General features: G+C 52.4%; 1 protein-coding gene across 1 annotated transcript in view; it reads right to left on the bottom strand.

The window, feature by feature from the left end:
* Positions 1 to 22958, bottom strand: part of LOC105702373 (hemicentin-2) — a 60646-nt gene that overhangs the window by 12606 nt on the left and 25082 nt on the right. The window contains exons 2-7 of the mRNA XM_012429885.2: positions 9022 to 9151; positions 7089 to 7300; positions 6564 to 6881; positions 4387 to 4538; positions 1555 to 1830; positions 1327 to 1486 (exon numbers count right to left, since the gene is read on the bottom strand). Coding sequence (XP_012285308.1) covers positions 1327 to 1486; positions 1555 to 1830; positions 4387 to 4538; positions 6564 to 6881; positions 7089 to 7300; positions 9022 to 9151 — 1248 coding nt within the window. The remainder of the gene's footprint in view (positions 1 to 1326; positions 1487 to 1554; positions 1831 to 4386; positions 4539 to 6563; positions 6882 to 7088; positions 7301 to 9021; positions 9152 to 22958) is intronic.

The following is a 22958-nucleotide window of genomic DNA, read 5'->3' as shown; positions in this document are numbered from 1 at the left end:
AGGTTTCGTCGGGGAGGGTAAGGGAACGAGCGGAATCAAGGGGCGAAATAAATAGTCAAGAGGCAGTCGGCGCGACACGGGGGCACGAGTTTCCCCCTACTCGTATGATTGATTTTAACCCCCGATCGAACACGGGGCGGAATGAAAGGCGAATAAGCCCGGGGGCGATAATAAAGGATCGCCGGGAGAAATCTAAATCCAGAGCGGAGAAAGATTTCCCGCCGGTCCAATCGCAGCCTTCATGACAGATCAGAACTGGCCCTTTCCAGGCCTGACGAGTTTGATCGATCGCCCGAAATTCCGGCATCCCAGGGGCGTCCTCCCCCCTTCGCTTCCCTCCTTCGTTTCCCTCCTTTAGCCCCGGAAACGTCACGAGTAGATTCGCCCCATGATTTACGGCGGGAAATCGCGATCCCACTCCCGATGGCCGGCGCAGCCTTCGATTCTTCGCGACATTCAATCAGCGCCCCTAATCAGCGGATAACGAGCTTCTTAAGGCAGTTCGCGGACGCGCCGGTGAGATCGAAGTCGTCTTCCGCTGCCACGACAGGGTCGGGCTTAAAATCCGACCCGGCCCGACCCGACCTGGTCACGGTCGGCGACGCACGGCGTGGCTTAGCGCATTGCCGGGCCGGCGTTCGGCCACGCATGAATATTCAAACTCGCTTTACATACATTGAATATGCATCGCAGTCCTTCCTTCCCACTTAGGTCATTTACAAGATGCAGATCTGCCCGGAGGTACTACCATTCTAATAGAATAACCCGTGCTCGGTGTTTCGCCGAAACCCTTCTGTCTCCCCTTCTTGCATCTCCCCCTTCGGTTGCATCTTTCAGGGCAACGCCATCTCCTACAGTCTTCGGCAAGGGTCCTGCACTCCCTAGGGTCCTTGTACTTGCAACTCCTGTGCTGCCATCGATTAAGTGATTACCGAAGACTCGCCCCGGGAACCTCCGAATTAGCGAATCGGCGTTGAGTTAACTCTCCCTAATTTCCCTAGCTCGACCCGCCCTGTCGATGAATTTCTAATGAATTTCTTCGACCGGAATTACCCGACTCTTCGAGGGTGAGCCTCCCTCAGGGATGTTTCGCGGTTCGGCCAGTTTGGGTATTTCTAATTGCAAGGACCTCCTCTAATTGCCTGGGGACCTCGCCTCGCGAGCGGAGTCCCGAAATTCGGGATCGGGAGATCATCCGCCCTGAATCTTTAATCCCTTCGAGTGCATCTTTCTGAGCGATTTCCGGCAAGCGTCAGCTGGTAACCCAGTCGTGCTTCGTTGCGGAAATTTTGGAAATACTGATAATTCATTATTTTCACATCTTACACATGACTTGAAGGGGGACAGGGTTGCTGGCTGTCTTTCCTTCGCTATTGGCAGCCAGGCAGGTGTACTCCCCCGCGGAGTTCCGCGTGACGCCCTGAAGAACCAACGAATGATCGGTTAGGACGACCCCAGCCGTGGCGTTGTTCTTCAGCTCCTTACCCTGCTCAACAAAGAGAAACGCGATTCCAGCCTCGACCAGTCGATCTTTCAGAGGTATCTTCAACTTACGTCCTTGAACCAGGCGAGCTTGTAGGCCTTGGGATTGGCTTTGACGATGCACTCGAAGTAGACATCGTCGCCTTCCTTGATGTCCTCGGGGTTCAACGTGACACCCATCTTCAGGGTGACGATCGGCTGGTACTGGACATCCAGCCTCCACTTGTCTTCCAGGGCACTGTCCGGGATGGCCGGATTTTCGGCCCTGCACTTCAAGTTCTTTCCGTCATCCTCTATCGCCGGGATGAAGGTGAGGATGCTGAGGCTCTGGTTGTTCTCTGGCGGAAACTGCAACAAGGCATCGCGTAACTTCCTTAAAAATCCTCTAAACCTCGCTGTACGAAAATGCAATCCATCCTATCCCAGATATCCGGCTAAAAATGGCGAAAATGGCGAACCTCGCAGAAATGGCATTTTATCGGGTCCAAACGCATCGGTCGTAATTAAGCGAGCCGCACTTTTGCGCGCAGAAGGCAGAAAAAAAAAATGGTCTTCGTCTCGTTCGTTCGTTACCAGGGCTCGTTTTTGCCGGGAGAGAGAAAGGACGGGACGGAAAGGAGGGACCGAATGAAAGCTCGCGCTCCGCGCGTCATTTTAATGACAGTCCGACAGGAATACATCGGCAGCCGTATCCGTATCGGTATCGCGCGCGCTGAATGGAAGTAATGGATCGTCAGGATGAATGTCGCGTTACGCATGAATCACGGGACTACTCCTTCCCCTGGCCCGGGCCGTGCCCTCTTTATTTGCTTCCGTTCGTTTCGACTGCGATGCATCGCTGCATCGCAGCATCCCAGGTGCATCTCCCGAGCGCACTCCGGTGCATCCGCTCTTGAATCTTACGGATCTCCCGCGAGGGGCTCGAAATGCACTCGAGCGAATTCATTTCCCGGACAAAGGGCTGTTTCGACGGGGCGCTTCGTTTCCTCCCCCTAATTTTTCCCGCAATTTCTGCTTACCTCCCGTTAATGCAACCCCCATCCCCCCCGGGGAGCGACCCACGTATCGGAAATTTATTTCCAATAACCGACGACGGAGGTGCATTCAAACTCGCAAAATCGAGGGATTCTTGAGAGATCCTTTCTGCGAAAGAGAACGGATCCGGGGAGGAATCGGTGGAAAAAGAGGAAAATTTGGAGGTTTCCCTGCGACGCATCTGTATACTTTCGCCGGCAGTACTCCAGGGAACTCGTTTGAAACTGCATCGATTTTTCTTTCCACGTTCATTTAAGGACTGCTTCGATTCTTACGGCGCTTCCTTTTTCGCGGATTTGGTGAAACGCTTCCAGAAAAGCCCTTTCGTTGGGTCCTCGTGCGAGGACCTTCTGGCTCCTCGAATCCCACTATCCTCTCGAATACTTTACACGGGAACGGACGTGCCCGGTGTTAATGGGAAACCTAAGCGGACCTTGGAAGTCCTGCGTCCGGGATGCAAACGGGGAAGCGGGGCGGAAAGAAAAAACTAAAAAGAGGGGAGGGATTTGCCGGTTCTCGTATCCCCGAAGCGACCAACTTTTCTACTTCCCGCTGGTCTCCACTTTCTTTGGCGCACCGGGAGAATGATGCCCGAGTGCAGGTCTCGGTGACGAGGGGCTCCTGCAAAGGAGTAAAAGCAAAATAATTGCATCCTCCAACTTCCAGGCAAAGCCTGGGTCCATCGCGACTTAAACGCTCGGCGGGACTCGAAGGGATGCTGCAGGAGATCTAGGGCTGGAGAGGAAAGGGGACGTCGGAATCGCGGCTCGAATTTACTTTAGGAAGATGCTGCAAGAGCCGTGGGAACTCTTGATCAAGGGGTGGATCCACTTGTTCTGGACTTTTCAGATTTCTTCCAAATCTTCCTCCCCTCCTTGCTTCAGCGAGCATTCCCGAGGATCCTCCAGTTCCAAGACGAGAATTTTTTTTTAGCACGTGTATAAACTTAATAAAATGAATTTTTTTTTTTCTAACAAAAAATCGGAGCAATCGGAAGTCACCGGGGTGGATCGAGGTCTGGTATCGAGGTACGTTCGCGTCTACCGGCGGAACCTACGGAGAGAGTGCGGTCAGGTCGAAGCGGACTTTGGGCAGAAATCGCAGGCGCGTTTGTCCGCTCGCGGAGAGGCGGCGAATTGATTGATTGCGAGCGGAAAAATATCGGGGGCGAACTTTTCGTTCGGCTGAAACGGGGATTCCTTTGACGAGCAGCCATCTCTCAGGGGAGGCCGCTCGCCGAGTACATTAACGGGGTCGAATCGATCTTCCATCGACGTCGCGGAACGACCAGAGATTTATTCCGCCCCGGAAACGACTGGCGGCCGATAATCGCAGGGAAGGGCGGCGAATCTTAGAGCGGTGGAAATCGCTCCCGGAGCGAGCCTAGGAAAAGTGAGGCCATTGCTCTGCAGATCTAACAACGGCTCCGGGAGAATAGACACGCGCTCTCGAGCGGATCTTCCGCGAGATGGAAAACCACTCTGGCCGAAAACCATTTTCTCCGTTTCCGTTCAAAAATCGGACACTGCTGTCCCTTGGCGCCCTCCCTGCTCGGCTCCATCGCAACGGTTGGAGGTTACGGCCGAGCTGGTCCGCCGTGGACGCGCCGAAATTCCGCGAGCAGCTCCCCTTTGAACCCGTCACGGTGTTTGCGCGGAGGATTAACTCGGTTTCCCCGGGAAAAAGTTCGTGATTGATACGTTTGGCCGAAAGAGACCGTTCTGGGTGGGTGAAATCGAGCCGATGGAGAAAAGGGAGCTTTTACCTCGTCCCTGGCAAATGCACCGGTCGATCTAATAACGCCAGTTCTGCCCAAATCACAGCTCAGACCGTAGAAAAGGGGACTCGGAGAAATGAAAAACCACTCACGTTTTGTACCATCTTTTTGATCTGCCTATTGGCCTTCCACCAGGTGATCAGCGCCTCCGGACGGGACCCGGTCGTCCGGCACTCCACGTCGTAGGTCTTATCAGCGGACACCCGCGCCTCTTTCGTCAGGATCTGCACTATCAGCGGTCGAACTGGAAAACAAATTTGAACCATTTCTTATTTCAATTCCTTGGGTCACGATTCAAGCATTGAGGGGTTGAAAAGGACGTTCAGAGGGGTTCATCACCCCACATGAATAGTTTCCGGCTGAAGGCAATCGTTTGCTCGGCTGAACTCGTGCTTGCGTATCAGTTGTACGTAATCTGTCATAGAAACGGATTGTAGGCACTCGCGAAACTAAACTGTAGAGCACAACTGATAATCGCATGTGTACGCCAGGTGGAGACAACTTGGTTGCTCTACATTCGGTCGAGCAATGTTCGTCCGGAATCGTCTAAGGTGCTTCGACGTTGCGGAAGCACCGCTTATAAACCCACCTCGACACGACGGAGCGATACATCTTAATTATTTAATTTCTGGGCCAAGGGGGGATGGAAAGGGAGGCGCGGTCGACGAGGGTGAAGAGACGTCGGCGTCGACGTCGACGTCAACCTGGCATGCTCCTTTATGGCCGCGCGCCTCGCGTCACGCACGCTTTGCGAAAACCCCGAGAACCGGTGCCACCTTAATTACCGTCTTTCTCGGCACGTTCGTTAATTGCCATTAACCCGAGTGAAATCAATTTCTTGCGATCGCAACTAGCCAAGAAACGCCGGGAAATTTGCCAGAAGTCCTCCGCAAACAAAATCCCCAAAATAGCTCGACGATATTTCCTGACAATTTTCAGCATATCTTGAGAAAAAAAAAAAAAAAAGTTGGTCGACTCAAACAGATACACATTGCCGCTACAAAATCCTGCGATCGAATACGCCCAAAGAAATGTCAGAGTGAACGAAATTAGTTTACATCAAAAGATACATGTATCTGTTTCAGTCGACTAATCGTATTTTCTCAGTGTATCGTGTTTGACGTCCTGTATTAATTATGAATAAATCGCGCCATCCAGCATTTATTCGAACTCTCCTAGGATGGGAAAAAGGTGCTTCGAAAAGTAATCTCATTCGGATGAAATGGATTTCGGAGAGTGGCATTCCTCGGTCAAAGGTTCCCGGGCCAATGGGCGAAACTCATCCCCCGGTAGCACTCTCGCCCCGGTGCACGAATAAGCACGAAAGTCGAGGAGCAGGAAGGGAGGTGGGCACGCATCACGCGATCCTCTGATCCGTCTTCCCACGAGGCGTTACCCTATCTGCCACGACGAATCTCGCGGTCCCCGTCGACGTCGGAATCGCGGCGTCGACGCAGCGGCACGTGAGCGTCACGACGCGGTCCGCGACGGCGAAGGGCACACCCCCGACACCGTTTCCTTACCGGGTCAAATCACTAGGGGGTGCTTAAGGTGTTATGAAAGTCTCACATATACCAAAAAGTCAAAATACAAAACTTTACTCCAAACTGAGTGGCCCCGAATAATTTTTTAATCTAACATCTAATCGCGTGTTAAAGTTTCAAATTATTCGATACACCCAGTTCGGAGAAGTTTCATAAACGAGGGCACTTCGATGCCACTTTCGCATCACCTTAATCGTCCCAACCCCTCGCCAACATAATTCGTCCAAAGCGTTTCCCGTGTTCCCTCCTTGAAATTTGTCTACGGGCGAAATACCGAGGATCCTTCGAACCGCTCGTCGAATCGTTGATAAATGGGGATGATAAAGCGAAGATAAGAGACTGCCTAGTCTCACGTCGGGCGCGAACTCGCCGACGTTCCTCGGCTCGAAAGTGACGAGGTGGATTCGGAGGTCACCGGCTGTTGGTCGATAAAGTCCTCCGAGAGGGTCGCACGATCGCGTGAATAATTGCCCCTCGGTGGTTACGTCGCGTTGGGGGTGTGTCAATGCTCGCCAGTGGAGGGCTAATCGCACGTGATAAAGATCGCTCATCGGTTCCCTCGGCGTACTTTGTAGAATGGAGCCGAAGAACTCGACCCGAGCGATGTCGGGAATTTTAAGTCGACGATATCTCGCGAGGTTCGAGTCGATACCGTTTGAGGTACTTAGACAGGTATGGGAACGATCGTTTCAACGATTGATGGGACATCGATAACCGGGACTTACGATTAACGTCGAGAATCAGAAGCCTGGTCTGAGGTGGAACCATGTTGGTGTTGCTCGCCTGGCAGACCAGCCGAGCCTTGAGGTGTTGCCGGCCGATGTTGGGGTAGGACAGGTGGTTCACCGTCATCCCCGTGTCGATCTTGTAGTGATAAGACTCGTCTATCACGGTGTTCTCCAGGTACCAGATCAGCCTGGGGGGCGGCTTGCCACCCCGCACCTCGCAGATCAGGTTCACGTCGCTGCCCTCGTTGTAGGGTTCCTCTATCCTCGACACGTCCCTCGTGGTCCCGTCCAAGATTACAGGCCTATCCGGGGGAACTGCAACAAACGGACGACATTCGATACTCAGGCAGCTCCTGTTTCGCCGGTAACTCGCAAGGTTCCGTTTGACTATCGGACAAACGTAACTTGGAACGGAGTCCGAACGGCAATGACGAGGTTGGACTTGGGACGTGATAGATAAAGTTAGGAAGATGACTTTCCAAGGTTCTGGGAAGTTCGTTCGGACCCGGAGGTCGATCTTACCGATGACGGTGAGGTTGATCTTCTGGTTCCTCGTCGGGCTGTTCTCGAAGTCCACCCGACACCTGTAGGTGCCCTCGTCCTCGATCTCGAGTCTGTCTATGCTGAGGTGCGCCGGTTTGGTGGCAGTGATGAAGTAGGCCCTGGCCCCCAACGCCATCGGCGAGGACCATTGCCTAGCGTTGCTGAACTGCCGGCGGCCTCTGGAGTCGAAGCTGCGAACAGAATGAGCCGTCTCTAAATACCATGACGAGAGAAACGAAAAAACTCCCCCAAACGAGCTCGTCGATGGGGTCGAACCAGATCCCCAGGTTTAATTCCATCTCCTCGCGGATTCGCTCATCCCTGGACCCGTCGGGGAGGTTAGAGGTTCCTCTCGACGCCTGGGAGTAATTTCACGAAAATCCCGAGGACTCTTCGAGCGGTCTCGATCGATCCTTGAGTGCGGCGTTTTGAGTGGGTTTTTGGAAACGACACCTCCAGAGAATACCGAATTCCGAATTATTCCGACTGGAAAGAGGGCTTCTACGGTGTCACCTAGGGAGCCATCACCGTGCGTGATTGCATATTAAGCATCCGGAGGGCGAAGGAGACGGCCGACCGACTAAAAGTTAAATTGCGTTCCGCAACTGCTCCGAGCGCGGATTTCTGTCGGTGACTGAGTGCTCCCAAAGCCCCCTTCTTCAGGGGCGTTCACCTTGAAGTACGATTTAATTCTTCTACTTCGCACTTCCACCCTGCCTCTCGTATGCCCGTCTCGAGGCTCCCTCTAATTTCTCCTTCCCTTATTTCCCCCGAAAGGGGTCTCTGGTCGTCCGTGTTCACCACGTGGTTCCGGTTCCTCCTGATTTCTTCTCGGTTCCCTAGTTCCCTCTAGTCTCCTCCGCTTCCGCGCTGTATCGACGCTCCGGATTGAATGCTACCTGCGAACGACTGCCGTGATTTATCGCCGCATTGTAAATCGCGCTGCAATTACTTTTTTCCAGATCACCCCGTGCGGCAGGACCATAACGTACGGCGTTTCTTTTACAGCCGTGAGGAGCTCATTAGAGGAACCATGCGCCGACCGATATTTATGGTTCAACCCACCATAAATACCGCATCGAGTGATATACCCACCATTCGGGCGCATTACGACTGTGCATTATTCCGCCGAAGTTACAACGCAGGGTGCGTAAAAAGGATTCACTGGAGTCTTCCATCCATGGTTCAGAGCACTCAATTTTTCCTATGATTTCTAGTAAAATTTCACCGTGATATATCCAATGATTAGTCTCTTCGCCGTTCAGAAATTAAGAACACCGGTATCTCTCTCGTTTGCACCGATGAAGACCCCTGGATGGTTCAAGGGAGCCGTGTAATCCCGATCGCCTTTTCGCGTTAATTTACAAGTAGTGGCTCGTTTTGCAACGATAAATACATTCGCGCGGCGAGTGGGGCATAAATCTGAAGTTTTATGCCGTCGCACGGATTAAACCGGCCTTTACGAGGGCGGCGCTTCGGGGGCGATGCATCGAGGCGCGCACATATCTTACACCTTATTACATTTCTTAAATATTACCCGTTGGATACTAACCTACCCGTAGGATGTGTCGGGCCATTCTATATGAAAATTTCACGGGCCAAGGAAGCGGAACGCCGCCACGGGTTAAATGAAGTTCCGAGAGGTGCGACGAATTCGGCCCGGCGAGCCGCACAAATTATCGCGCAACCTGTTTTCTGTATGCACTCGTTTCTTTTAATCTATTTTTTTAACTACCAATTCTTGAATCGATTCAGCCGAACGATCACCTTTTAATAATTATAATTATTTTTTTTTTAATATTTAATAATTATCCTTGTGAAATGGATACTCCGCATAAATTGAGGAACGATTGCATTTCTTTGGTACAATGAATGTTCTTCCTCGGTGTAGGTACAAATCCTGGATATTCACCTGTAAATGGGTTCTCCAACGTCCTCTTTGAACCACAAGACCATGTTGATCCCGTCGTTGGTGTCCGACTGGATGTCGCAAGGAAGCTGGGCCTTCTTCCCAGCAACCCCGCTGACGGAGACGACTGGGACTGCAACATGCCAGAGAACGGAAAATGAGACAACCTCGAAGGGGTAACCCGGAGATTCTTATTTCACTTTTAGCCTCGATTTTTCTCGAGAGGTCCTTCGGTCGTTCCGGGTCAATGACGCGAGGCGTAAAATCGGCGTTGCACTTTAGGGCCGCGTCGGGAGCGTGTAAAGCCACTCTTTCCTCGGGGTCCATCGAGCTAATAATCGGCGCCATTAACAGGGAAATTGCCTGTATTACAGGAGGCGAGACTCGTTCGAGAGGATCCCGGGATCGAAAGGAGGAGGAAGATCGCTCCTCCCGAGGCGGACCGAGGATTAAGGCGACGTCAAGCGAGCGGAACTTAAGGGTGACATTTGCGGAGCAATTAAGCGGGTCTTGAAGCCGCGGTTAAGACCTGGGGATGGCAATTGGGAGGGCTGCTCGTGTCGCGGAGGCCTTGTCGCCCGATTAGATTTACATGTAGATGGAGTTATCACGACTTAATCATGACTTAACGAGATCATCGCGACGAGGCTCCTCCCACGCGGCGGACGTCCCACGAGGCGCGGCACATGGCCGCGAGACCGGCCGAATTATCGGGAATTATCGGGAATAATCGAATCGCTCCGAGGTATCGATCCCTCCGTACGCTTAAAAGGAGACCACTTATCCAAATTGTGATCGGGAGTCGGGCTCGGATTCCGCGGCAGGCGAATTACCTCTTATCGGCGCTTATCTCGCGCCGACTCGCCGAAGATTTCGCGAGGTGAGAGAACTTTGAGCGTTGCGTCGCGAAATTGGTAGTTTCGTGTAAACGAGGCATTAAAGAGGCCTTAAAACTCGAGTCGCGATATTTCGTCGGTCCGTCCTGGACGGTTCGAGTCGGCCTTAAGGGGACGTGAAAGTGGTATCCGAGGAGTCTCTCGTTTATGAGACTTTTCTCCGAACTGGGTGCACCGAATCGTTTCAAACTTTACAACGTGAGTACGGAAGCTACGAGGAAGGTCCCGACACCCATAAAACTTTATTTTTCATAAAAATACCTAAAAACGTCTATAAACAAATTAAAAAAAAATTGGAAATTGAAGTGTCGAAACCTTCCTTACAGCCTCCATAATCACGTAGTAACGTTTGAAACGATTCGGTCCACCCAGTTCGGAGAAAAGTTTCATAAACGAGCCCTCTTTGACGCCACTTTCACATCACCTTAAAGCAGCACCCGGCAGTTCCTTCGGGCATCCTCGGCCGCGGGGAATATTAAGAATCCCACTAATTGGAGCCCGGCATCGAGGTGCCCCGGCACCTAGGAACTGTGAACAAAGTCTTGAAAAGTCTTTCTGCTTCTTAATGCCTCGGTAAGAGTTTAATCCGGATTTTTCTTGGATTTACGTCGTCGAAAACTCGAGATGTAAGGACTCGGACTTGGACCGCCCCTTCTGCTTCCGCGTCGGATTTAAGAGTCGTCTAATTTAGACGCTTTTCACCCTCGAAGGGCTTCTTCTTTAATCGGCGCCAGTGCGTTAATTCGGCCGCGGATTTGCTCGTCGACTTGAACTTTTCGCCCCCGGAGATAATAAATTTTAGACACGCTCTTACACCCCTCGGTGAATTATTCCCGGATTCACCGGACGTGAAAATCGTCCCGCGATTCGCCGCTTAAAACAGCATCCCGTGAAAGCGGAAGTTGGTCCCGACTCCTTCGGGAGTTCCTGGCGGAATCGGGGCACGTAAGAGGGGAGAGGGCGAGAGACCGATGCCTTGCCGGAGATACGAGAGGGAGAGAGATGGAGGACTCGCGAGTTATCGCGACATGGCAGATTATAAGTTCCCGCAACTCGAGGACAACGGACGAGGGCGCGCTCGACTCGCGGAACAATTTCATTTAACACGAGAAAAATAGCGGTTAAACTCCGCGAGCGAGGGTGTTCGTAAACTTTCCGAGGGGCTCTGGAAAAAGGAGAACCTAGGGGAATTGTCAAGAAGTGGCGGAACTGGATATTGGAACCGGAAACCTCGAACTTGGTAACGGCGTCGTGGTTACCGAAATTAGCGAAAATTTATAGCGAGACGTGACGTGAAAAACAATAACAAAATATTCATCTTCGCACTGTTACACATGTATGTGTAATAAATTTAATTAACAGGGTATGTAAAGTCAGGAGTATCTCCTGGTAATCCATTGAAATTTAATAAGCATTTCTCTGCCGTGGTCCCGCTACGTTTTTTTGGAAAGTTCGCGGAGAAGTTGGCGGATCGCTTTCCCAGCCGTTCTACGGCTTTTCCGTTCAGAAAATCCCGGAAGTCTCTCTTTTTCTCCGCTATCTGCCCCCTCTGAAAGCGAGCGCCAAAGTTTCTTCGAGAAGTGGATCGGGATCGTTTCTCCAGTCGGAGGGCCGATTCCGCATCAGCGTCGGGTCAATTCCGGAGAAGCGATTGGTCTCGATCATAGGCGAGCTCGGAACTTCGGAATTTTGGCCCCAGTCCTCTGAGGAGCGAATTGGTCGCAGACCGACCATCGTTCTGAAGCGAATCGAGACGCGATTCAATCGAGAAACTTTCTGCCGAGCGTCACTTTCCGCTGGATTCAACGCGGCCGATCCGCAGCGTCCTCTCCGGGACCAGCTGATCTCTTCCGCCTTCCAGCTTCCGACTGCGAGAATAATTCCTTTCGACGCTTAGCCGAGTATTCACTTGGAAATCAGGGAAAACGATTTCTTTCTTTAAGAGCCAATTGTCTTTGATTTCATACGATAGCCAATAATGCGATTCGGTAACAAGTGACGTTTGGTCTTAAAATCGGGAGAGCGGTTCGGTGATTTCCACATGATTTCGAGCATCGACATTTCGAGGAACGTCCTCCTCGTTCTTCACGAACAGATGCAAACTTCGGAAGGGATGAAAAAAGTTTGAAGAACTCAAAATCCGAGGAACACGCGAAGTCGGGAACAGTCGACCCTGGCAAACGACACCATTCCAATCTGCGGAAACGCGGAATCCGGGAAGACGCGGACTCTTCAGGGTTGGGACGAAGTTCGAGACGTCGAAAGCACGAGGAGAGGTCCTCGTCCCGAAGGAGTCCTCGAGAAAATCCATGGACAGGGCGAGAGGACTTTGGAGGGTCATCCTTGTTATTCGCGGTCCCGGATTTCGCTCGTCAAAATGTTTTCCGACCTCCTCCGCGAAACCTCCACCCTAGAGAAGTCGACTTCCGACTACCAATTACCGATCGTTAACGAAACCTCGAAAGTGACCTTCACCCAAGGGACCTTCCGGGCCAATCTCCGGTCCTAAATGGACACGCGACAGTTCCCGAGCAGAGGAAGACCTCACCTCGCGTGCGGGGAATTGTCTGGACCGAGGACTCCAGGGAAAGAAGAGACTCCGAAGTTCCTCCCGGGAACCTCCCAGGAGGCGGCCAGGATGAGATTCGCGACTGCCTCCTGGAATCTGACTTTGTAAATGGCCATTTGCCTTTCAAGACTCGGCCGAGGAGAGATTTTCGAGACTCGTCCTCTCTCCGGGGATTTAAATCGGCCCCGAAGGCAGCAGGGCGCCGATTTGTCAGAGGCTGGCCGAGAGGACGAAGAAATCATTAGCCGCGTGGGTGGACGCGTTAAGCGGCGCCTCTGAAAGAGCCAGGCAAGACTTTCAGGCATTGTCTCCTTTTAGAATGTCGCTGCTCGATCCTTTCCTGGCGCGCCATTGAGTCCGACACTTCAACGAGTCGAGGGCCGCTCCGCTGTTTCTTCAGGGTCGACGACGACGAGCCCTTCTCTAAGCCAAGGAACCGTTTAACTTTTTTTCGGGAACAACCTGCACGACGTCCATCAATAGGCCCAAATACGTTTTCTCGACTTGAAAAAAAAAATGCACTTCTAGCGATCCATGGATGTCATTTCGATGGTACCTTCGTACTTCAAGGTTCGGACTTGGACGGCGCTCCCGGGTATTCAGCCATGGAAGGCCTTCGGGATTACCGAAGATTGATCGTTCTCGCCTCTCGTTAGAAATCCGGAGATTAATAAGCCGGACCCGGGTACTCGGAGTTCCCGAAGTCATTACAGTCCAGCAGCTCGGAGAAGGGGTCGACCTGGAGAAACGATCCGGATCGTCCAGGAACTCGAACGCGACGTCTCCTCACCGAGTCCCGTGGGTTGGGAAATGCGGTCCAGGAAGCTGGGAAGCGTTCCCAAGACTGGGACCAAATTCTCGAGTTTATACAAATTATCTTCGCCAAGTCGCATCATTGGTCAACATTTGAATGTCTCATACGAAACTGTCAGTTTTGCATGTGAAAGTTGATCGAATCAGCTGTCAGGAGTCTCAACGCGAGTTTCTTCCAATCGCAGCCGAAGAGTCGAGAGTTCGCCCGATGACAAATTGGGAGGAACTAATTAGAATCCTTAACTTCGCGGAATAGGTGCGAGTGGAAGAGGCGCAGAAAGGAAGGGTGGTCCGCAACGTTCCCCGTTACAGTCGAAATTCAGGTCGACACCCAGACACGGAATCGGCAGCCGATTCGTTAACCCCATCAGAGAGCACTTCCCGCTCTCGATCGGCTCTCCGGCTCGCGGAGTATCGACGTATCGATCTCCGTTCCCGTCGAAGTCCCGGCGGAGGGATTGCGCAAAATGGTGCGCGCACCGCTCGTTACTCCACCGAGGGGCGGGGGGCAAAGAGAGGCGTAAAAATGAAAATAATGGAAAAGGCATCTTCGAAGTCCGAATGCAGCGCCAATAACGGAACGGGGCCACGTAAGCTCGCCGGTTCGCCTAGCTTAATTTACGAGCCTCGCCTATTTACTACGCCGGTAATTGCGGTGGCAATTACATCGCGATTTATTGTAATTACAACTTTTACTGGCGGGCCTCCCCCGCGCTGTCCTCCTCGTTCCCTTCCCCGGCCAGTTCACCCCCTTTCCCGTTTTACAGCTCTCCAGTCTCCGGAGACATTAATCTCGCTTATGAGTTACGATATACAGCTCGTTCCAGGTTTACGGGTCCCTGCTGACGGTCCCAGTCGTTACGAGTTGCCGAAGGAGAGCTCGAAATCGAACCTCGACGAGAAACGTTTCTCGGCTCGGCAGTCCGGAAACTGCCATGGATCTCTCCCCTTTTTTCACCCCCTTTTCTCCTCCCCCGCGTCCATTTTACTGCCCTCGTCGCCTAGCCTAACCTAACCTAGGCAAATCGTCCCTTGTGCTCCCGGCGAGTACCGCGAGCGGTATTTCTTCCTTTCCACCCTTTTCCATTTTACGTAACATCGGAAATGGTTTTCCTACGTGCGAGGTTAGGGGGATTCCGCTGAATGGGGACAATTTCGAGGTGGACCTCGTCCTCCACGGCATCGTATCACCCGTGGTTGCTCCCAGACGAGGAAAGAGATTCCGCTCGCATCTCGTGCCGGCAACAATGGGCCTCACACGTGCCAAATTACGGGCTCGTAAAGAGGCCTCCACGACGGTGCAAATAATTTGTTGGCCCCTAATGTGCGGTCTCGAGGCCCCGGAGATTTATCGATTCTCGAAGCGCAGGCCTCGAGTCGAGCCAGGCTCCCCGGAATCCGCCGCGGAAACGCGCGCTTCGCGGACGCGGGGATACCGAAGAACGGCAAAATGGACCGACGACATCGACAAATAATACCTGCACCGAGGGAAAAAAAAAGTTGGTTTACTCAATGAAACATCCGTTGCTATTTCCGAGATTTTCGAAACCGCGGGCGTGCCCGGAGGTGTCGGTTCTCGAAGAGGTCCCAGATACCCAAAATGGAAGGATCATCCGTCCATAAACAATGGGGGTCCAGGGGAAATGGACGGTTCGCGCCACCGTTGCTCACGTATGGATACTTTCAAATCCTTTCTCGTGATCTTTACGGCCACGGTCTCGCCCGACGGACACTTAAATCCAGTCGGTAATTTACATAAACGTAAGACAACGGTGCACGGGGTGCGCAATAAAGCTCAAGCCGCGTCCATAAATGAGCGTCGCGAGGAGCCAACGGAAACCGCCGCGAGAAGAGGGGGCGGAAATTAGCGAATCGGGGGTATTAGTGGAAACGGATAAAAATAGGAGGGACGTTATTCAAAGTTTACGTAACGCTCTTCTTGGCGCAAAGGTCGGACGGAAAATGTGATCCATGGGGAGGGATAAAATTTCATCCGTCTAGGATAAAGGTGGGACACGAAGAGAGGAGCGGTCCAGGGGAAATGGACGAGGTCGTGCCATGGTCGGTCGCGTTCGGTGCTCTCTGGTGGTTTTAACGGGGTAGTCTTCTCGTATGCGAGACGCGTGCCAAGTTCCGCCCCTCCCGGTCGGCGCGTCTCTTCTTTCCCCTGGGACCGCCGCGCTTTCCGCTGGACCGGGCGTTCTCCGCCCCCTGGCGCGTCTCGCCAAGTACGACCCCCGGTCCCTGGTACCCCGGAAGAACGCCACCGAGAGTCCAGAACTCCGCCAGCCGTTCCTGCGGACCACTTTCGAACTCCGCACCACGTGCTTCCGTCCATCCGTCTCTTTTCTTGCCACCCCCCATAGAGCAACGACCTGGAGGACGGACCCTCTCGCGAATTTTTTACCCCCTGCGAGTTTCTCATTTTAACGCCAAAAATCTAGAAATACCTCCCAATTGCTCGAGGAATTGCAGGGTGCCAGAAAAAGAAGAGGACAGAAGAGAACGACTCGGGAATTTAACGAATCCGCGATATAATTCGGGTTTTCTTATGCAAATTCGGGGTAAATAAATCTGCCGAGAGAGAGAGACGGGCGGCGATTGTTAATTTATTATTCTTCGGGGCATTTCCATAAATGGGGAATTTCATGGGAATATAAATCCCCATGGCGAAGTTCGAGACGGGGACGGGTTCGACTTCTCCGCGGAGAAGTTGCGCTTCCCTCGCGGAGTTCCCGGGGAGAACGGAGACGCCAAGGAAAACAACGGGCTCCCTTCCGGAGGGAACTTCCGGTGGATCTGGCCCAGATGCGGAGAAGACGGAGCGGGATTCATTTGCTTTCGCAAGTCCGACTGTCCGGGCGAATAAAGCGACCAGCTGGAGGCGTATCGGGGAAACTCGCCGCGGCCTATTATGCGGACCGTGGAGGCTCCCGCAATTTTTTCTTCGGTATTCCATCCACCGAGCGAGGTGAAACAGGTGGGTCCTCCCACAATTACTATTATACATCTTTCAATAGAGGGTCGGATAATTATAACAAAAAGAGACGGCGAATAGAGTCATCCGTTTAATCGTAGGTCGACGAGGAACGGTCGGAGCTGACGGCCATTACCGAGCGGAATCCGAGCTTTGCCGGAACGCTTGCGAGTTAAGGAAGTCGTAAAGCATTCGCGGGCTTCCCGAGGGAAACGAACTGCCAGGGTTTCCTTAAAAACGCTATTTATTTCCCTTCTAGCGTCGAATTTCGCAAATCACGGCGCCGAGCTCCGGCGAGCCGTAAGCTCGGAGTCCGCTGAGTTCAAAGCTCGCTCGTCCGAGTTATTTATTTATCCGCCGTGAAAGCCCCGGAGGAGCTACCCGATGGCAAAGGGGGGTGACTCTAATTTTTAAACACTTCGCTTTGACGGGCACGACCAACTTATCGCGAAGAAGCTGGACTCGGATCGCGGAAGCTTTCGAAAATCCGGCCGGTTGTTTGGACGGGCCCACTCGCGGAAAGCTCCTGCCGGAAATCGCTTTCGAGTCGGCATTAGCGCAAACAAAGCGAGTAATGTTCCTATCCCCCTCAACCTCGCACCGCAAATGAGCATCGCTCTTATAACATTAATTTAAGTAGTTGGACCATATTCAGAAACCAAGTCGAGAAGGGAGTCTGGCGACTCGGATCGGTTTCCGAGATTTCCCCTGGAGCCGTCCATCGCCGACGGTAAAACCGCGCGGATATTCCGCGGCTATTTTCAGCGACCGAGCTGCGGTCGACGAGCCAATAGCGATCGCGAATCCTTTACGTCGTTCCTGCATAAATCCCAGCACCGGTCCCCGGGGGGCGCCGGGGTGCATCCCGAAGGATGCTGTCGCGCGTCGTCCGGGACGCCGTACGTCCCTTTAGGACGTCATCGATCTTCCGCAGCGTCGTCCTACGTGTACCTACCGAGGCGTCGCGACGCCCCGGGAACGACGTCGTCTCGAGGATCCTCGACGTGGCAGTTTTGCTTCAACGTTTTCCGATTTACTTCGAGGGTCTCGACCCGCCGATACACTTAACAAGCAATTGAAAACGAATTTTCCGAATTTAATTTCTTAATTGACGCCGTTAAACTGGGAGTTAAAATGACAGTTTGCGTTTTATAGTGCCTCATAGTCGCGCCAGAACTTTAATCGCTTGATTTGTCATGTAGGACAAGAGGGCAAAAGTAAGAGAAAGGGAAATTAGCTCCGCGGTGGATTTACGCGGCGGGATGATTTATCGTCGTCGGTGGACTCGATTTGCAGGTTTAACGCACTCGGCAAAAATTGATCGGTATTTTATTGGCTCTTTCCTTCGATGAGGTTACCTCTCGGGCTTATGGTTAAATCATTACGTGCGCCTCGCGTTAGGCGCGGGTAAATGTCGATCTCTCGGTACAGAGGAACGAAAACGAGTCGAGTAATCGAGCGGTACGTTACCTCGGAGCGCTCCGAACGATTTGAAATGATTAACTCACGCGAAGGCCACTTTACGACCGGTTATTCTCTTTACGATTTTACGCAGAAACCGCGCGCATCTCCAAAGCCTTTCCCAAGCGCTTCGCTTCCGTTACCTTCGACCCCACCGCGAATCCTAACCTAAAGACCCACCATGGAACGTTCCCCATATAATCCGCGACGAGTCGGTAAAATAAAAAGTTATCGAGCCCCATTTTCCTCTCCGATGAGGTCTGAATGCCTCATTAAAGCCGCACCAATCAGCGTCCCCCAGGTGTTCCCAGGGGAGCATTGAGATGTCCTACATAACGAGTTGCCTGCGAGGAGAGCATATGGGAAGAGAACATCTATTTACGATCCCGCGAGAGAGAGATACATCCTCCAAGACGGTGGAGCCTCTCGAGGGTATTTATAATTTCCCCGGCAGACAAAAATCGGAACAAGGCGGAGGAGCGGTTTTCCATAAAATATCCCCTTCGTCCCGGACACCGTGTAATTAGTGGTGGCGAGTTGCACCTCGTGCGTCATTCTGGATCTTCAAGGGGCCCCTCGCGTGTCCAAGGATCCAATGGCCATGCTTTACGTGGCTGGGCCCTCTTAGAAAAAGTGATGAAAATCGAATCACGCTCGCTGACGGCCGCAAGTCCGCAAAACATGGGAGCCACGGGGGGAATATAATTAGGGACGCACACCCCGTGCGTCATTACGGCCCTAGTTTTCCTTGGAGCCCCACATGGCTTCGAGGGCCCATGAACGTATTACCATCGTTATCAGCGATGTCGCGCGCCGCTTGCGGTGCCGTTGGTAATTAATCAACGATCCGTTATCGCTCCCTCCACCCCGCGCACCTAATTACTCTTTGATCGCGCCGCAACTTTCGAAGGGGCCCGTAAAACCGACTAAAACCGACACACCGTGCAGGACAGAGACCGGACCCCACGAGAGGACCGCGGGTTTAGGACCTCCGTTAAACGCAGGAAATTTTGTAGCGCCCCGTTAAACGCCGGTTTATGTCATTCCGTGCACGGGTTCCGAGTCCACCGACCCGCGGAAAAAGAATCCACAGTCGTTACGACAAATTTTACTCCCAGCGACGAACCCGAGCGCTCAAAAATGGGCCGACATAATTTTTCACGGATCGACAAGAAAAATAAAAAACATTAACTCACCGGACCAATACAAATTCTATTCGCAGATGCAATATTCTTTTCTAACGACAAATTCCTTCGAATAGGGCCAAGAATATTTTTTTGGTAGGTGCAGCAAATTCACTTGCTGGTGGTACCGAATTGTACCGCTCTGCCTTCCCCCGAGACTTCGTTTTAATGCCCTCACGGCCGGAATATTAAAACGTCAAGCCGCCGCCATCTTCGGCGGAGAGGAAAAGAGAGGAGGCGGAGAAAGAGGGGACAGCCTCGTTCTTTGGGAAGCGTTTCACCTGGAGATCGTGACACGTTTCGTGGTGTCGCAAGCGAGGGTTTCATATGCTGACGATCCATCTTCTGGGGAAGGTCGAATGATACCCGGGCTTTGAATCGAAATCGTGTCTAAAGGGAAGACGAGGACGGACTGCCGGTAATTCGGGGTCGTCCTGGAGCGCGTTGCTGGAATTGGAAATCGGAGGCGGCTCAGAACCAGAGTCGGATTTCCTCGCCGGAATCAAGAACTCCCAAGCAGATCCAACATAGTCGGTTCCCCCTTTGAACTTTATCGGCTCGATGTATCACCCGGTCTCCGCAGGACGCAACTTCGGCCGGACTTTCGACCATTTCTGCAACGAGTTTCCCAAAGTCGGCCAGTTCGCGTCGAAGGTTCGACTCGGATCCGATGATCCAGATGTCGGGCTCTCCTTTGAAGTTAATCAATTTGCGAGCATCCTCCCAAAGCGAGTATCGGTGACGTCGGAACCTTGGCGGTCCGGTTTACAATTAAGCCATCCAAGGGCTCCGGTGCACCGGATGCACCCGATGCTCTTTCGTCGCCTCTTTACGCTATCACCTCTTCCTCAAATTTCCCACTCAACAGAGTAGTCATTTTTCCTACAGATACCCGGGACGAAAAATCGAGGAAAAAAAAAAATACACAGAGTGTATGAAAACGCGACGATTCCCCCACCTCGTCGAAACTTTTCATCGATAAGGCGAGCTTTAAGAAAAGAGACAAATTCCCGCCGCAGAGGTAGAGTTCGCGAAACGGAATCGCGTTCGTCATTTTGCGTCCGTTAAAAAGTAGAAGTTTGTACGTTTGAGGCGACTTCGCTCAGGGTTTCCAGAAGCGTGAACCGCGGCATCGTCCGGCGATCCAGATGCGGCAGGCCTTTGAACTTTATCAACTCGTTAGCACGTCGTCCCCGGGGAATTCGGTGGAGTTAAATCGACAAGTCCGGTTTATAATTAAGTTCTCGACACTCGCGCGCCGCCTTTATTCTCGGCGGTGAGAACTGGCCGGCGAGTCGGGTCAGGGGCGTGGACGAGGCCTTATTTAAAAGCCAGGCCCTCGTCCTATCGTTGTGGGTGGGACCGAGAGAGATAACCACTCTCTGGAGTGCCGGCAACCCGAGTGTTTTGAAAGCCCGGCCCAGCAGGTCGCGGCGAAACGACCGCTCGAAATCGGACTTAATCTCCTCCCTTCAAACGGAGCCACTCGAGTTAATGCCGACCGAATTCCGGCCAACCCCTTTCGGCAGAGTTCGATCGGTTCCTCGAACCTGGAGAAATCGTCCTAGCGATCGCGAGACTCCTGGCTCCCATTCTCTTCCGTTCCCTCCACCTCTCGAAAAGAAAAAAAAAATAAAGAAATAGAGAAAATCAACTTTTGCAAGCCCGAGTATTTACTAGACTCCGTTTCTTGGGCTCCTAATTAAGCGCGCTTGATTAAAAAATATACACCCGGGGGCGAAGTCATCCGTAAGCGCTTTTGCGGCGGAGGAGCGCAAACTTTGTGGGGTCTCGCTTTCACGCCTCTCGTCTCGCTCCCTCTCGAGAGGACTTGGTTTCTTCTTCTTCCTCTTCGTCGAGGCGTACGTGCGGCACCGCCGACACCGCCTCTTCGGCAGGTGCGCTCGTCCATCGCTATAGACGACTCCCTTTGTGGAAGGTGGAGCAGGAGAAAGAGACGGAGTCGAGGGAGAAGCAAGGGCGCGAAAAGGTGCGACTGAGAAAGAGGGGGGAACGAAAGGAGCCAAGAAAAGAGCGTCGCCCCGCCGTTTCCGCGCTATACGGGAAACTTCGTTACAGCGCCCGTTTGCCGAACTAATACGATTCGCAATATTTGCTTTATGCCCTCTTCCGCGGAATCTTTTCATATCAGTCCGCTTTCCACAGTTTCCGCATTATTTCGGGGATAAATCTCACATGGGATGGCGCCTCCACCTAGGACGTGATCCCCGGTCCGATTGGTGCCTCCATTTTTTCGACCGACTTTTTTCCGCATCCCGTTCCGCCGAGGAGACGTCGCCGGAAGCCGACGTTCTGGTAATTCGATTTGACCGGTGAACTTGACGGTGCCGGTGGGCTTAATCCCGAAATTGGGGGAATTAGGTTTGAAAGATTGCCACCCCAGAGAGGAGCGGCTTTTCCGCCGGCTCCGGGAAAGCGCTCGACAGAGGTAAGAACGTCCTGGGAAACTGGGAAAATCTAGCGCACGTATCTGGGAGAGATTCGCCGATAGCCTGCACCGAGGAAAAAAAAATGGCTCAAAGAAATATTCATTGCTACAAAAGTAAAGAAAATTCGATTAAACCGACGATATCGTATTTTTCTTTTTCTCAAGGAAATAATTTTTTTCTTGCAATTATACATGATTCAGGCAATGATATATATTTGTTTCGGTCGATTATATCTTTTCTCTCAGTGCGGGGATTCCGGCCAAGGATCGATCCTGTGGTCGCGAACCCGGAGTCCCACCTTGGCGTCCGGTCGAAAAGTCCACCTTCCTCGGGGCAAGGGTTCACCAGAGGGTCCCGTGAAATATCTCTCTTCGGAGGAATCTGTCGATTTCCGGAATTGATTTAAGGTCCCTGGATTTAATTCCCCCGAGGTCGGTGCGGCGGATCACGCCGGCCGATCCGGAACGGCTCGCCTACTCGTTCGCTCTCCGGGAATTCCCACGAAATGCGGAAACGTCTTCTGGACGATTCGCGACGTCGAAGTTCAGGGAATCGGGAAAATTAGTCGAGATGTATCGTAAAAGCTACTTTGTGGATTCTGAGATTTCGAGACGAAGGCGAGTCAAGGATCGACTCGAGCGTAGATTTTGTATTCGAGATCGATTCGAGGCGAAGTCGAGCACCGCGACATCGGGGGCAATTCCGAGGAGAGTGGGCTTCTTTAACCTCCGACGGAAGATACATTTCCGCGGAGATAGAGAAAAACGTTTCCGCCGGCGGGAGGAGAAAAGGACGCGCTTATTTATGTCCCGGGACGAGGAGCTCCCCGGGGACTGCAATTGCATCTTCCCTGACAGGGGAAATACTCCCGCACGTCCGAGCGACCGGAAGAGACGCGGCTCCCGCGAACCCCGTTGACGTTTCCGCAAAATCGAGTTCCCGTTCCCGGCCAGCCTCCCGATGACGAAGGACCAAGGCCTCTTAATGGAATCTCCCTCCAATAATTACCGCAATCAAATCCGCGATTCCAGATATTAAAAAAAAAAATCATCTATTTATTCCGGATTTTTCTTTTTCCGAAACTTGAAATGTCGCGAGTTTCAAGACCTTCGTTAGAATCTCCATAATCCCGGATTAAAGTTCCAGATTACTCGGAGCACCCAAGAGAAGAGTTATATAAATATTCTCACGTTTTCATACATACAGAATGACCCTTTCATATCACCTTAAAATACCGGCGGGGAGGAAAAAATAAACATGGGAAAAATCTGCAAAAGGCAGAAGTCGGCTAATCGCCCGGCGGAGGGGAAACGGCGGAATTATGTCGTTGGCAGGCAATTTGCCGAGTTAGCGTAATGCGTCGTTAAGATTTTTGTTTCTCTTTCGCGCGGCGGAGAAAAAGACAAAGGGAAGCTGAGGGGGATGGGAGGCAGATAATTCTTGTAAAGTGTCGGATGCTTAAAACGACGTAACGCGTCCTTTATGGGGGTCCGGCTCTCGCCGTAAACTACGCGTGGTAGCCGAGAAGCGTACCTTAATTACGAGGGGGTCCTCGACGTCGGCGACGCCGTCGTCGTCGACGGCGGTGCC

This window comes from Orussus abietinus, unplaced genomic scaffold (genome assembly GCF_000612105.2).
Source record: "Orussus abietinus isolate OABI.00-Male unplaced genomic scaffold, Oabi_2.0 scaffold17, whole genome shotgun sequence".
Classification (NCBI taxonomy): Eukaryota; Metazoa; Arthropoda; class Insecta; order Hymenoptera; family Orussidae; genus Orussus; species Orussus abietinus.
Note: the sequence above shows the minus strand (reverse complement) of the source record. Positions and strands in the feature narration are given on the sequence as shown.